This window comes from Tachysurus vachellii, chromosome 16 (assembly GCF_030014155.1).
Source record: "Tachysurus vachellii isolate PV-2020 chromosome 16, HZAU_Pvac_v1, whole genome shotgun sequence".
Classification (NCBI taxonomy): domain Eukaryota; kingdom Metazoa; phylum Chordata; class Actinopteri; order Siluriformes; family Bagridae; genus Tachysurus; species Tachysurus vachellii.
In genome coordinates, this window is record NC_083475.1 from 12,160,781 (window position 1) to 12,176,959 (window position 16,179).

At 39.1% G+C, this 16,179-nt stretch overlaps 1 protein-coding gene across 3 annotated transcripts in view; it reads right to left on the reverse strand.

The window, feature by feature from the left end:
* Nucleotides 1-33: 33 nt before the first annotated feature.
* phf21b (PHD finger protein 21B) overlaps nucleotides 34-16,179 on the reverse strand; it is a 64,276-nt gene continuing 48,130 nt past the window's right edge. For all 3 annotated transcript variants that reach the window (XM_060889960.1, XM_060889961.1, XM_060889962.1), the window contains 11 exons: nucleotides 10,540-10,632; nucleotides 8,652-8,978; nucleotides 7,515-7,649; nucleotides 7,178-7,229; nucleotides 7,010-7,083; nucleotides 6,160-6,214; nucleotides 5,389-5,411; nucleotides 4,045-4,203; nucleotides 3,869-3,935; nucleotides 3,672-3,775; nucleotides 34-2,945 (listed from right to left, as the gene is read on the reverse strand). In XM_060889960.1, the coding sequence (XP_060745943.1) occupies nucleotides 2,670-2,945; nucleotides 3,672-3,775; nucleotides 3,869-3,935; nucleotides 4,045-4,203; nucleotides 5,389-5,411; nucleotides 6,160-6,214; nucleotides 7,010-7,083; nucleotides 7,178-7,229; nucleotides 7,515-7,649; nucleotides 8,652-8,978; nucleotides 10,540-10,632 (1,365 nt within the window). In that variant the 3' untranslated portion in view covers nucleotides 34-2,669. The remainder of the gene's footprint in view (nucleotides 2,946-3,671; nucleotides 3,776-3,868; nucleotides 3,936-4,044; nucleotides 4,204-5,388; nucleotides 5,412-6,159; nucleotides 6,215-7,009; nucleotides 7,084-7,177; nucleotides 7,230-7,514; nucleotides 7,650-8,651; nucleotides 8,979-10,539; nucleotides 10,633-16,179) is intronic.

A 16,179-nucleotide genomic window follows, 5' to 3' on the forward strand; every position in this document is an offset into this window, starting at 1 on the left:
CTTTGTACACACACTTACACAACATACAACACATTTAACAAATACTCCAATTCTCCATGTTTATTATTGATTCAGATTTCAATAAGAACTTGGTACAAAAAAGTGTGACTACTCTTTACCATTTACCAACTTCCATCGATCAACTTTGAATGCATCATAAAGAAAAAAAACTACATTGGCATATGTAAGACAAACACTTTCCTATACATACTATCCACTGGACAGTCCCCTTCCATAATAACAAAGAAAACAACACTATTCTGACAGTCCGAAGACCTCCATCTAACAGTAGCCTTGTTGCCTTTTCAAGTTCAGTTTTATCTTTGCTACCTTTTCCTCATAGCATACAGACACATCACACATTGCAAGCTAAATGCATAATTGGCAAACAATAAAAAATTGTCATGTTCTTTTTGTCTTTTTCTTTCTCACGTTCATTGATAAAAGAATATAAAAAAGTTTCATCTTGTTCAACGTAGTGTCGAGTGTATTAAAATAGATCTGTATAAGCACGGCACAGTTTGTCCCGGAGAATATTCTGGAATATGGGGGAGAGTGGACTGTGAGGGAGGTGGGGACATGTCTCGTATGATGCATGAAGGGCAGAACTCCACTGAACAGAGCTCAGATACGGGCGTTTGCTTTTTTTTTTTCTTTTTCTTTTTTCTTTTTTTTTATTTTATTGTCGACTTTTCTGTTTGCAGGGTGGTTTGATTCTAATCTATATAATGTAGCCTCTGCAGTTTCCTGTGGTCGTCGGTATGATGTGGGGGTCTCACGGACGAGTCGGTGATATGCTTGCAATTACTTACATTCTGATCTGGATGGTGCACACTGGTCTGATTTAACTGTGTAATTTACAGTAATGCTACAGACCATGCTAGGAATCCATGATATGCACTTAAATAATGTTTCCACATCCATAGATCCACATACCTGTTAAGCCCTTACCTAATGATAATAGATAATGATACTGGATGTCTTGTGTTGAGTTGTTTGTCTTTTTATATCTGCCATGGTTATTTAGGAATCTTTGATCTTTGATGGTGATTATAGCTGAACGTAGTTCGAGACCATGTGACCTGCGATTTCTGCTCCACTGGACCGTGATCAGGCTCAGACCCTGCTGACCGGGGTTGAACGCTGATCATTAGCTAAAGACATAAAGCAAAGGCAGGTCAGCTTTTCCTCTGCACGGGCCGTGCCTCACAGGCCGGGTCAGAACTGCGCACCTTAAGAAATCTTTTAGACGAACAGGAAGACAGACTAGCAAAGGTGACACAAAATTGTCCTTTCAAAAAATGAATTCCAGGTAAGTTTTCTCATTTTAATATGATATATTTAATAAACCCTGGCGTTATCTAACCTTGTTCTTGAGGCAGTGTTCATTTAGATCATCTCACAGATTAAGAAAATTAAATAACCAAACAGACACAACTCCAGTCAGATGTGTCCTTGCAAAAATATGTTCAATTGTACATAATGTCAATGTGGCGATTAGGAAATAAGGCATCATTAAAGCAAAAACTACAAATACAGACAAGACAGATAGTAAAGACAATGGTGAAAGATGGGAACGCTCCCAGCTTAAAAACGTAAGGGTTTTTTTGGCATATCTTATATACTGGAGAAAGAAAAGAAAGGGTTTGACAATAGGTGCACATACTCATTGGATCTTGAATGGCCCTTCCTAATGTCCACTTTTGTTGTCATTGCAACAGAAACGGAAAGAAACATCATTGATGAGGCTCTGATTGGAGTAACAATACAGAAGAAAAACCAGAAGGACCTGTTATAACAATACAACATATGTACAACAATCCCCTCTCTCCAATACTTCCATTCACAATTATGAACAGGCATCCGCATGAAAATACTAAATTTTCCACTAGAAATGCTAAATTCTGTAGTCATCTTAAATACTTTGTTCCTTTATCTCAACTCTATTAATACTGAAAAAAAAGTTATTCTCTTTTTTTTTTCCTTTTTTTTTTTTCCTTTTTTTGTGTGTTTGTTTGAAGGCTCTTATGCTCATCGGTACATACACAACAAAAACCACTTTCCCATCTCCTTTTCACCTGAATTTGTATGGCGACTGTTGTTCTGAGGAGAATGAGAACGATTTATTTTCTGACTCCAATAGATCACTGTACAGTCCTCTGTCTCATATGTCTCAATTAACTACCGCTACTCTAATGTTTGCTCTCTCGCTATATGTAGAACAAGTATCCCCCCTTTTAAAAAAGAAAACTGTAATTTAAAAAAAAAAAAAAAAAAGGCTTTAGCCGCATAAAATACTTCATATCTGTATTCATGACGGCATGGTGATCTGCTCGTTTCTCATAAATACATTAAGGCCAAGAACATTTAGTAAATTAAAAACAATAAGTTAAAGAAAACAAAAAACTCTCTTAAGCACTGTAGGTGTTGGGTTTAAAAAATACTTAAGAAATAAGAATATACTGTAGTTAGTATTGATTTTGTTTCCTTTATATTTTCTGATATTTTTTCCTTAAGACAATACAGCTCTTGGGGGAAAACCCACGTTGGCCAGAATTCAGTTTCCAGCTTCCTTTGTGAGTATCTCTTATTAAGCTCAGGAAGGGCTGTGTGGTAAAAGAAAACGCACGCATGTTGTTATGAATAAAGTGTTTTTGCCTGCGATGGGCTCAGTTGTTGCCCTGTGAGTGCAGCATACTCTTGTGCAGCAGTGTAGACGACCCTGCAGGGGATGCTGTGGAGCTGCTGGTGCTGCTGGTGGAGCTTGGTTTGATCCAGGGCAGAGAGAGCAGGGCTGCTCCGCCTGAAGTGGTGGTGGTGGCTGTCATGGTGACCTGGATCATGTGATCACGCTGGATGAGGCGGATTAGGGCTCGGAGACGCTCCAGAGACGCCTGAGTCTCTCTCTGCTGACTCAACAGACGCTCCTTCATGTCTCTGCATTTCTGTAGAGATACACACTGGTTTGTTTACCAGCACTTCATCACAACCTCACAGCATGTTCAACAGATGTGACTACACACGTTTTTTATTAATATCATCTCATTAACATCAACCTCTAGCTGCTACGATGTGTCCATAGCCCCTTGGGTGTGTGAGTCACATTATTTAAAAGTTAAGATTTTGTTGTAAGCACACTTCAATAGAGTACAGATCATTAAGCTTAACTTGTTAACAACTGTACAAATTATAATGAATCCTGTCCATGCATTCACATGTTTAATAACGATCTAGTTACAGATAGAAGATTGATGAAGAAGTGCACACAAAAATGGCTACCTAGTCCCTATCTACAGGTATAAAAATAACACCGTATGCACCCTGTGTATTGCAATACAGTACATTATATAACATACTTCACACATAAGCACAACCTTGGAATGGAATTATTTAAACATCCGCTGTCTGACAGGCCATATACATGGACATAAAATGTAGGAATAAAACATGATGGTATTCACTGTACAGGAAGACAGTCCTATAATATCACAACCCAAAGTATTTTATTCCATTTATTTTATAAGTGGAATATATATACCAGCAATTTAAAATATATATTAATGAAGCACACATTGCTAGATAGAAACATTTATTTCTTTGCCTCTGTGTGTCCCAGTAAAATGCATGGTTTCTGTGCCTCAACAGTTTAAGCAATGGAACATGAACCGTACCAAGAGTGATTTGTTAAGTCTCTGATCTTCTTCTTTCAGGTGTGCACACTCTTTCTTCAGTTCACTGTTCCTCCTCATCAGTCTTCTCTTCTCCTCTTCTCTCACTAAATACACACACACATAAACAGGCATTACACATCATCAGCTACAAACAGACTCTGTATGTAGAGCATCGATGCACATGTAGAGGATCATACCTGTTTTGTGTGTAACATAAGATTGAACAAAATTATGTGGCCAGGATAAATTTTCTTTATTCAGCACCTACATAAAAAAAAGAGAAAGAAACCCTTCAAATTTATGCACATGGCTTTTATAGATGGTTAGTTTCTATAACAGCTGGGTCATATTTTGAATGTGCTGGGAGACTGACCTTCTTCTGGCACTTAGGGCACATCCACACGCCTTTGGGTGGGGATTTGAGCGGAGGGTTTAAACAGTCTAGGTGGTAAGCGCGGGTGCAGCTATGGCACTGCTGAAGGTTCCCTTCCTCTTTGCACATAGCACAATGATCATCATGCTCCAGCTCCTCCTGCAGAAACCATGCACAGAACGTCACACTTTTTACATCCCTGTTATCAACATCCTGCTCGGTACATCTGTATTGCTTCGGGGTTTTTTTTAAAGATAAGCTAGGTGCCGTATCATCCTGACACCTTATTTTAATTCATTTAATCTGGGCTCTAGATAGGGAATGTTTCTTCACATCAGATATAACAGTTCTTTCAGATACACACACTTTCTCATTTATCGGAATCAGAATACATATTAAATTAAGTGGGGTTAGCTCTGTTATTTTAGGACTGGCACGTGCTACAGAGCTGACGACAGTATAGGAATGAATTTAATACACACTTATCCAGAGTGACTAACATTTATGTTATTTAGTGAACTGAGCTTTTGAGGGTTACAGGCCTTGATCGATGACCTTCTAACGGCAGCATATATCAATATCCATCTTCTACTAGGCATAAATCTCACTGCAACAATACTACAAAGAAGTTAACGATAACAGTAACATGAAAAAAAATTGAATAAGCAAATTAACACTAATTTAATATCTTTTTTTAAAAAAATTATTAGGAAAGTAACAAAATTTTCACAAATGTTCATTCAACCAATTGTCCAATTAAGATACACGTCCAAAGATTCAGTTATTGTCCACAGCAAATATCAGTTTGGCGTGTTTTTTAATAGTTAAAAAGGCTTGTTGGAACATTGCAGACTTAATCGTTTTTTTTTTACTCCTGTCAGCCAAGAACAGAATCTGAGGTGATTGTGAACACAGTATTAGACCTGAAAAACATTGCCTGATCTGGCAACCCTGCCATAGTCTGAGTCAACGAGATCACATTTCCTCACCCTTTTGATGTTTTACCTGTCTCTACATATTATTCATAATGCTCCTGCCACTTGATATTCTGAATAACTGCATGAATGAGCAGGTAGACCGGTGTTCCTAATAAAGTGGACAGTGAGTGTAGATTTAGTGTTTTTTCTGTTAGTCAGTATAAAATTACATGCATAATAATTAAATGCATTCATTTATATCCTTACACTTTGTAAGTGATGTAATGTAGCCTTAAATGTGTACAGCACAGCATTTTTTAATTAAAATGTTTTCAAGAACAATAAACAGCCGAATTACAGATCATAACACAAAGCCTTTTGCTCCTCCTCCTCTCCCACATAGAGAATCATGAGAGTGGCTACGTACCTTCCAACACAGATCCTCAGAGTCTGGCGTGCGAATAGGAAGCAGAGAATTAGTTAGTAGCTTGCAGAATGAAGAGACAGGGTTATTCATGGGTTAGATTACACTTATAGCCATGCAACAAAGCTGAGCACACAGAACTAAAGCTTCAGGCACTTCTTTTTATTCCACTGTCTCTATTGGTTTTGAACACCACAGCATGTTTTAGCGAGTTTCCTGTGTAAAGAATCACATTCTCCTGCTCAAAAGAGCTTTCAGTAGAGAACCTTCAATGATTATTTTAAAGTTTTGAAGTCCTGTACTAAAAGATCTATATGTAGTATAGATGTGTATAGTAATAGTGTGTTCTGTTTGTACTGCCCATGGCAACGCAAGCACCTTTATGACCTCAATGATTCAGAAAAGAAAAGCTTAGAGTCTGATAATTAGGTGAGTAGTGAGAATTAAAATGAGTAGTGCAGTGCAACAAGAAACAGTGCTGTGTGTGTGATTGCCTTAAGAAATAAATATCACACTTACACTAGGTGCTCCATTAAAAGCATGAAGAACTAGTTTGATATGTAACCACCATGGCACTGCAGACTTGCACATACAGGTTTTGGATATTCACTCTATATTACACGAGCTCAGATTCTATTTGTGTGTGTGTGTGTGTGTGTGTGTGTGTGTGTGTGTGTGTGTGTGTGTGTGGTAACACATTGCATGAGTGTTCCTCTTCAAATGTCATTTTGTGAGCTCTACCCCAGCTGTTGTGTTAATGGGAAGAGAACTTACCTCTGGCTGACAGGAAGAGGGGGCTGTTCAGGTAATTTGATGCAAGCCTTTTGCGCTGGAAAGCAATAACAGAGAAATATTTTCACAGAGATCATTAGCATAAAATGTATGCAAAATGTCTAATACATTTAAAGAAAACAGGACCTGCTTATTTATGTTAATAGATAATTGGTCTTGAGTAGAGGACATTTGTGTTTACTACTGTAAACCTTATATACAGAATGACATTTCAACATATTTTGTTTTCCTTGTTACCCCTATTCGAAGTGACTCAAGGCTCTAAAAGCATTTTTCCACCACACAAAATACACAACGTTTTACCACCGAAACATTTTTGGATCAAGTTTTGTTTGGTTTTTTTGTTACCTGCTCGACATCGGTACAACAGGAATGAATTATATAGAGAAAAGCACATCACCGTATACACAAACAAACCAGAATTAAATATATAATCTGGATTGTAGGGGCTGCTTTTACAGCTAAAACCAGTATTGACACAAAACACAATACTAGCATACAAGAAAAACACTTCAGATGGTGAATCTTATATATTTCATGTACTGTATATATATACACACTGTATATATTCTGAACACTACAGTCTTTCCTAAACTGAAAATCATCTAGGCATGATTAAAACCTAAATAAAATCAACTCTACTTCTTTGAAGTTAAATATGTTTATGGTAAAAGTTCTATGCAGAAAGGCAGAAAAGACATCAACGTTTCCCAGTCATTTCACAGATTGCCTTCTTTTTATTAAAAGATAAATATTAGCCCTAACCCTAACTATTTGTCAGTTGTCAATGTTTTGCATAAAGGTATGTGGTGTAGGTGAGTTTGAGAGCTACCTCTGGATCAAACAGACTATATGCAGGGTTAGCTGTACTTCTTCTCTTCCTCTCCTGTCGTTTGGTCTGGATTTCTGTCGTAGCAGCAAAAACAGAACAGTTATTGTAGAAGTTTCTAACAGGAATCAGTTACGCTCAGGAAGCAAGATCCCGTGTGCAGCAACTCACCTTCCAAGTGTTCTGTAGTGACGAGGCCGAGCGCTACCATGAAGGCAATTTTCTACAAGGAAGAGAGAAGGACAGTGAGGAACCTAAAAATCACGGCAACAATGCCTCATAGCTAATGATTTGTGCCCATAAATAAAAAGATTTTTATCTTAGGTGTGTTACATAAAAGGCACACTTCTGCAACGGTCCCCAGGACATACTGAGAATCCGATTGTGTAAATATGTTTTCCGACAAGTATTTCCTGGAGGTATCTATGGTTATTTCTTAACACCGAATATTTCTTTTTGTCTGTCAGTCCTTGTTACAGATGTATTGGACTATATAGAGTGAGCATACCTCTGGCTCTTCCTCCTTTTTATTGGGCTTGTGTGAGGGGGAGGGGGCAGGACTGGGCTCCTGAGAGGGTATCTCAGCCTGGGGGCCTGGAGAACCCTGAGAGCTGCTAGGGATCTGTGGCTGGATTATAATCACCTACAAAAGCATAAAATTCGCAAATATTCAAACAAAATTTGCAATGGTGTGTAAACTCATCAGGGATATTTCATTGACAATAAAACAAGTATATTAATAACAGAAAACCTGACTGCTCCATTATTGTTAAATTAGCTTTTAACTCTTCATACAATTTCATTAACACCATGACTTAAAACTGATAAATCTGTTCTTAATCTTTACTCATCTTTACTATATAATCTATGAAGGATGTTACTGCCTTATCTATAGGAGGTAGGAGAAAATTGTAGCCTATGAGAATTGAATGTGGCCAGTGGTCATGCGGACCACCACTCTCTCAACGACAACGTAATGAGCCTCACAAATCTTCCTTGTGTCAGCCATAAGCCATTTTTCATCCCAGCCTGAGATTAATTGCTGCTGCAAAACTCATACGCAGGGATGAGACCCTACTCTGAGACACTTCAAGATTCTAAAAAATTACTTGTCACACTCTAGTGCCCAGGAAGGTTAAGTTGCACAATGAGGGAACGATTTCCCAAAAGTATCAGAGTGTAAAGATCATAAGTATTAAAAATAGTTTCAATCCACACTACAGCATTCTGCCTTTTAGAAGTGTTTGCACAATGCTGCGTTTCTAAACTGTAGAGATTTCAGCTACTTTCTACCTTACAGGTTCAGAAATATGATTATCATAGATGATATATCTGTCTTGGGCTTGTTAGATGCCAGCTCTGTTATAACACTGACTGATTACAAGACCATGTAGTTGGTAGGATGTTGTTTAGGATGTAAAGGCAAACTATAAATAAATATACATACAATATAAATGTGTTTTAAGGGAATGTTTAAATCCTGCACCAAACATATTGATGCATGTACATAAGATATAAGACTACTCTCCACAGTCTGTTTCCTATTCATTTGAAAGGAAGAACAACTGAGCTTTTGGATTAAATGTCTGATAGCTTTCACAGTAGCTGTAAACTGTGCTGATAGCTGATCAGGCTACTGTCTGACCTTGCTGTCTGGGCTGAAGATCAGAGGTTGCACTTTCACTGCTTCGCTCATGGCTGCCACTCCATTGGCTGCGGGTGAGGTGGCGGAAATGATGGCGTACGCGACACCAGGGCTGGCTGTGGCTGTGGAGACACTGGGCACGGGCAGGGGAGGTGGCGTGATCTCACCCTGGCTGCTGGACATCCTCTCTGGACTGAAGGTACCAAGTCCCTGGCGTTTGGGGCTGACCACAGCAGTACCACGTGCCAGGCTCAGCGGCTGGCTGGACTGCTGCTCCTGGCATGGGCTGTGGGGAAGGCTGTCCGGGATTAGAGTCTTTGGCCTAACCTGTTTTCAGCAGAGATTGTGAAGAGAAGGGTCGCTGTCAATCTTGTGTGCGTATCAGTCACACCAGTGCTGTAATCAATTGTATGTGTGTGTGTGTAAACAGACTATAAACAAATCCCTACATATTTTGTTTTATCAGCTTCCACTTAGTGTCTGTGGTTTTGACTGCGTGTGTGAGTTCATGACTCAGGAGTATGGCCTTATCTTGAGCCTGTGCTGCCCCCCTGTGGTCTTCTTGAGACATGAACAAACAAGCTTCATTTGTGTCCTTATCAAACACCATTATTGACATTGATCCATTAAGACAACCAGTGGAAACAAATGAGCTCAACTTGTGTAGGGATTAATTGTGTCCAAAGTCTGAATGGACGGTCTTGCATGACTGGGAGGCTGAGTTTTAAAGATTTATTAGCTATGTGATTAATAATCAGATAATAATCTCCAGCATTTTGTCCTGTACTATAACGGACACTAATCTGTATTTGAGCAGTGAGCTTGTGTGTTATACACCACTGCTGAGCTGCTGTGACTGTTTATCTGTGTTACATATAAACATGTTCTCTACATACAACAGTTCAGTCTGCCAGTGTTCATATTACAGGGCACAAATCTGTATCATTCGATCTTTTTAGATCAGATTGCTGCACATGGCGCTAGATTAAATACACACCATGTTAATATACCCGGTCAGATCTGAGCTCATGTTTCACTCTGCATACATGAGTTCTTTCTAGAATAACTACTTACAGCCAAAAAAAAAAAAAACATTCGTTTTTCATCTGTAATAATCTAACCTTGTCTCTATTGTAAAACGTACTGTACTAGAAAAGTAAAAATATCATTTCACCAATCCAACAGTTAGAATTTTCTTAATATAAAAAGAAAATACAACTAAAAGACCCCTTTAATACCAGTTTGTCAGCATACTTTCTTTTCCCTTTTTTTTCTCATTTATGTACCAACTTAATAATAAACAAAAATATTTATTGTGTTCTGAAAGTGACATTAAATCACTTGGAATCAGTCACTTTTTTTGTGAATAGTGAGAATAAATAAATAATAATTAAAAAAAACAGATTCTGAGATTCGGAAAAAGTTTGAGATTCTGATATGGTCATGTGATTTTCAGTTCATATTTTCAATTTAAAATACATTAAATTATTATTACATTGTGGTCATCAAAGTCTCTTCAAATACAAATTCATATTTTATTTTACCCAAAAACAAAAATGAAAGCAGATCAAATCACTAGGTCAAAGTTCTAATAAAAGAACTCTGACTCGAGCAGACTAAGCTTCTACTGTAGACATTAAGGTTGGGGTGGATCTGAAAGTAAAACAGCAACACTCAGGTGCTTGTGAGAAATAGTTTGCCAAATGTGCACACATAGTTTATGAAGTGTTCGTTTAAAACTAAGTGTAATTATAGCAAGCCCTCAGGTGATCTGGCTAAGGCTGATTTCTGGTGTAGTTTGTCAGACAGTGGATGCAGTCTGTTTTTATGTGACAGGTGAGACCTGAGGAAGAACAGGATTGTGTGATTTTCTGTTTGCGTGTGTTACCTGAGGTAGCACAGTGGACGACTGCCCCGCCAGCCGATGCAGAGAGCTGACCTGAGGCACCTTGATGGGCACTGCTGTGAGTGTTCCCAGCATCTGTGATGGAGGAAAGATGTGCTGTTGTTAGACTTTCTGTAAACAAACTATATGTTTTGAGTAGTTCTGTTAAAGGCTGACAGGAAGAAACTGTTACGACTGGACTGGCAAATTTCATTTCACCACCCACCAAACACAGCCTCAGAATCACATTCCCTTCATTTGTGTACATTTTGCTCTCCAAGCACCTCCAGAGAGGGTGAAGGACTGGATCAATGCTAATAAGTAAGCGAGTAAGAGCAGGAAACATGAATGCATTCTTTAAACTCTCTGCCATGAAAGACGCTCAAAACCAAACGCCCACTTGTTTTCCCCGCTTCAGGAAGTGCTCTCCCCTGAGAAAGTGTACTGAAACACAGGAAACGGTCGAGTTCATTATTCTGCTGTTTTCAAAAGACTATACACAGTGACCCAACACTCAAGGACTTTACTATTCATAGAAAAGCTGCATGTTTTTTTTCTTTTGCTGATTATGGATTTTTAATACATATTGGAGTATGTAACTGAGTATAGGAGAAACATAATAGCTATACCTAGCTTTGACATCCGTTTGGAGGTTGGTGCTGGAAGAAATGTACACTGGTTGTTTTATTAGCAGAGATTTGACCACGCGAAATGGCGAGGAATTTAAATCTTTATGTAATATTTGTTGAATTTGTTTTTATATTCTTAAAACTGTCAATGTAATGACCTGCTCAGAGGTAATGCTCTGGTGTATGTTGCAGCTCAGTAAACTAGAGGGAAAAGAAAAAGATGACATGAACCTCCATCCATCGAGTCAGGACAAAGAATAATATCTACCTGCCTGTCAAGCATGCTGCTTGGCAGTTTAGAGAGTTTGTGCTCCAGTCTAGGTAACACTGAAGTAATGGACTGTATTTGTTTTTAGTTTGAAAACAATCAGCTTCAGCTACGTTCTGCATCAGAGCTTTCACTCACTCTCTCTCTCATTTTCTACCGCTTATCCGAACTACCTCGGTTCACGAGGAGCCTGTGCCTATCTCAGGCGTCATCGGCCATCAAGGCAGGATACACCCTGGACGGAGTGCCAACCCATCACTGGGCACACACACACACTCTCATTCACTCACGCAATCACACACTATGGACAATTTTCCAGAGATGCCAATCAACCTACCATGCATGTCTTTGGACCGGTGGAGGAAACCCCCGAGGCACGGGGAGAACATGCAAACTCCACACACACAAGGCAGATGCGGGAATCGAACCCCCAACCCTGGAGGTGTGAGGTGAACGTGCTAACCACTAAGCCACCGTGCCCCAGCTTTCATCCATGGAATATAAATTATAGTAGTTTGTACACGTTTCTGCCCAAAAACTTCAAAAGCATGAAGGTGGCAATCTGATTGGCTCCACACACTTCAATGTGCCAGTTTCAAATGGGAAGACATTCTGTCACCAACATATTTCACATTTTCATCTTTTTAGAAAACCAAACAGGCATTTAAAAAAATAATAATTCATAGCTGGTTGGCTCAGCAAAGGAGGAAAGGACAAATACATCTGATCCTCAATGGTGGGTTTAAAATGAGTGTTTTTAATAAAATAATAATTTTGTTACTCACTCACTGGACTGTCATGACATGGAAAAAGAATGATCTGCATTCAATTCTCAATGTTTGACACATTTTTAACATTGAATCCTTGTATGTTTCAGCGTGTGAAAGATATCACTAGTGCTGACATGGCATTCTCTTACAGGAGATTTCCCTTGCCTAGTGACTAATGATCTCCAGTGAGGGAAATGAGGTTTTGTGTGTGTGTGTGTGTGTGTGTGTGTGTGTGTGTGTGTGAGAGAGAGAGAGAGAGAGAGAGAGAGAGAGAGAGAGAGTGAGAGTGAGAGAGAGAGAGAGAGAGAGAGAGAGAGAGAGAGATGAGGGAGGGCCAAACAGCCTATAACCCTACAGTAATAATTACTATTTTTTAATTAATACACCATGGGTGGCCTTTCTCTACATTTCAAAGTCATCAACTTGCATAACACAACACCAGGATTTCTTTTTTAAATTCAAAACACAAATTCAGACTATGCTTTACATAAACGCACATGTTGGCCTCAGTGTTATATCAATATACGCTCAGAATGACAGTAAAAAACATCTGATATATATATATATATATATATATATATATATATATATATATATATATATATATATATAGATATAGATAGATAGATAGATAGATAGATAGATAGATAGATAGATAGATGGATAGATAGATATAGATATAGATATATACAAATATATATAAAACCTTTGTTTGTGAGCTTTTGCTTACAGAAACTGCACTTAAGGACACGGTAGCACAGCATGTTTTGTTCGGAAACAGCATCCCATTTCAGCAGTAAAGCTTTCTCCATCTTTGTGTTATTTCCTCCACTGCCAGTTTAAACAATGCTGGTGGACAGGAGCTGATTAGCAGATTAGTAGAGACAACAAACTGCCAGTGCAAGCTGTGAAACATGACACTGCAGTGGGTCTTAAGATGCTGAGGCGAGCCAGCAGACACAGTGCAAATACACGTTCACAAACAGAGACGTAAGAGGAACAGCAGATGTGAGGTGCAGAAGCCTTTCTTTGAGAAATGTATTCGTTTAGCTTTACCAGTAGCAGTGTATCTGAAGGACAGTATTGCAAGCACACTTTCAGCATAATCTGTAACACTGAAAAATGGCACATACAGTAGTAACATTTGGTTATGGAGTTGTTGAGCTAGCTAATTCCTTTTGTATACAAAAATTACACCAAGTCCTTGAGCACACCTGAAACTACATGTACAGTTGTTGGCATGTATGAATGGCTCTTTGACAGGGGCTTCACAATGAAATATAAGGAACAGAATTATGTTTGACCAGTCAATCTGCCCTTCAAGGTCAGCCTTTCATGAGCAGAGAAGAAATACTGCTTTCACGGCCCAGCACACTACGACACTCTCACTCACACTGATAATTTACCTTCAAGCCTAATGTATTGTGTTAAAATATAATATGTGAATCACGGCCCAGCTCTTTACTAAGTTCCTCACGGTGCAGTCTCTGATTACTGATTCTTATGTCTTTTGAAAAACCTATATTTGGAAATGGATTAAATATATTTAGCTTTTTTTTTTTTTTTTTTTTTTTAAGCAAATCTTTCTCAAGATTACAGTTTTGTGTAAAATGATTGGCAAGGCTCGTGCTCTTCTTGAAGCACAGGGAGCTTTGTACTTTCTGTGTCCTCAACAAAGAGAACAAATCAGAAAAGTTGGAGCTCCCCTCCTTTTAAAAACATAATCATTCACACTCGCGCTATAAAATCCCTTCTTTCTATTGTGCCAGAGAAAGTCTAGCGAAAGTGGGGGGAGGGGGTTAAAGGCCTGTTCCCATGGTAACGGCGGGGATGAAAATTCTCCCTTGGTGAGGGCATTCATTTCTGTAATTGTTGCCCCCTGCTCCCCTAAACCTTAGCATCCTTTTCTTAGGCCTCCTCTTGAGTAAGAATATCATAACCTACAAGTTGCTTTATTCCTGTATTTTATTGTAATGAATAAAAAGCAGTGGGGCTGCTGAGGTAGTCCTGGGAGATGTGTGTGTTCCCCACCCCCCAAGCCCCTCTCTAAACTGTCTTCAATCTGAGTGAAGATGTTTGTGTGTGATAGCCAGACAGGGCAGAAAATATATGTCTGGCTCAGTTCCATGCTGGTATGTGGTATTTTTGTAAAACCTATCCAGCTTTGAGCCCTGACACTTCATCCACTGGACCCAAATTCACTGGCTATTTTGAAGAAGACAGATAAAGAAAGGGGAAAAAGAGGATAAGAAGGATAGTTTAAGTGTTTCTTTCAGCTCTGCCTGTCTCATGTCTCCTCCTTCTTGGCTGTCAAGAGGAGAAAAAGAGAAACATTTAGCCTTTATTTTTCCTCTTCCATGCTGAATTGAGAAACCTTTTCAGTAGGCATGCATTTGGCTTTCAGATGCTGACATTTCAGTCTGGCCTTCAGTGTTTCCTTACTTACCCCAAAATACACAGCATAGCTTTAGCCTTTCCTGGTGTAGGATGCTCTTCAAATATTCCAACCCACACAATCAGACTTTTTATTGTTTGTTTGTTTAGATACAGTTTTAAATCATTCGCTTTGTAGCACATAATCCTACATTGTATATTACTATTAATCTGGGTCAGCTAGTGATGCTGAGTTATGTCATGAGCTGTGAAAAAAATTGAGATTAAACCCGAGGACAGAGGTTTGTTTCGTCTGAAAATGAAGAAATGAAGCCAAGGACAGCTGTTTGTCTCCTGTATCTCTGCCATGTTGTCTCATGTTTTCATCACAAGCTCAGAGAAATATGGACGCAGCAGGGAATCAGAAAGGAGAAGAAATTGGAGAGTGAGTGAGAGGAATCAGAGTGCGCACTTTAACGGACACATTTCACTTGTAACCAGGCATTCTCTCATTTCACTTTCGGGATGAAAGGCTCTCTCGACACAGATCCACTGCTATCGCTACCTCGCTACAAACCTATTGTTCTGATTCACTGGGATCATTTTAGAGAAATGAAATGGTAGCTGACATTAAAATAAAAAAGTTTATAATGTGTAGTATGCAAACAGGAATTGCTGCAAAAAAGCCAAATCAAACAACTTCAGACAATAAGCCAAATGAACAGAGCGGAGTGTACACAACCTCCCTTTAGTAATCAGTGTAAAATGAAATAGCATCCCTGTGAAAAATCCCTAAAAATCCATAATGAGCTATGGTGTAAAATACATCATGACAGAATCTCAGCCAGATAAACCATATCTCATTTCTACAGGTTTCCCTCCATGAACATTTTCAGCATTAGAAACTCAATGACATCTTCTGTCAGCAGCAGTTGATGCTCAGCAGCAGCGATGCTGCTACTAAATCTGTTGTGTACAATGGCGCTGATGGCCACTTGGGGGAGATATGAACGACCAAAACTCAATTTTCCACTAAAAGCCTGCATGCTTACACCCTTCCTGGCTTTAGAAGGTGGGTTTGAATGGTAATCACATTGAGTGATGGAAGTTGCCTTAACTGGAGTAAGGACACAGTGTACAGCCTGCTTTTCTGAGTAAATGATTCATTCCATGTGCCCTTAACAGAGAAAAGTATGAAAAAATAATCACTCTATTATAGCTCATGGCACAAAGCTGGTCACAATGCAATACGGACATCTTCTAAATCTAAACACTGCAGCCATCACAGGACGTGTAAGTCATCTGTGTTGTAACTGGACAATTCAAGTAGCTCTGGTTGTACCACTTATATAAAGTAGTCCATTGAGTAGTGTCTATTGAAGCAAGTGCCTACTAGTGGGGCAAACAGACACAGAGGTGGGCATGGTGCCCTTCTCATTCAGTTACTACAAGGCCAGCATTTTAAAGTGGCACCCCAAGGAGACTTTAGCCGTCGCTGCCTGTTTGGTAACTGATGCAGAAAAGCTCAGGTACCACTGCCTCCCAGCTGTGTTTACACACATCCACAGTGACAAGAGAAATCACATGAAAGCCTGCTGAATAT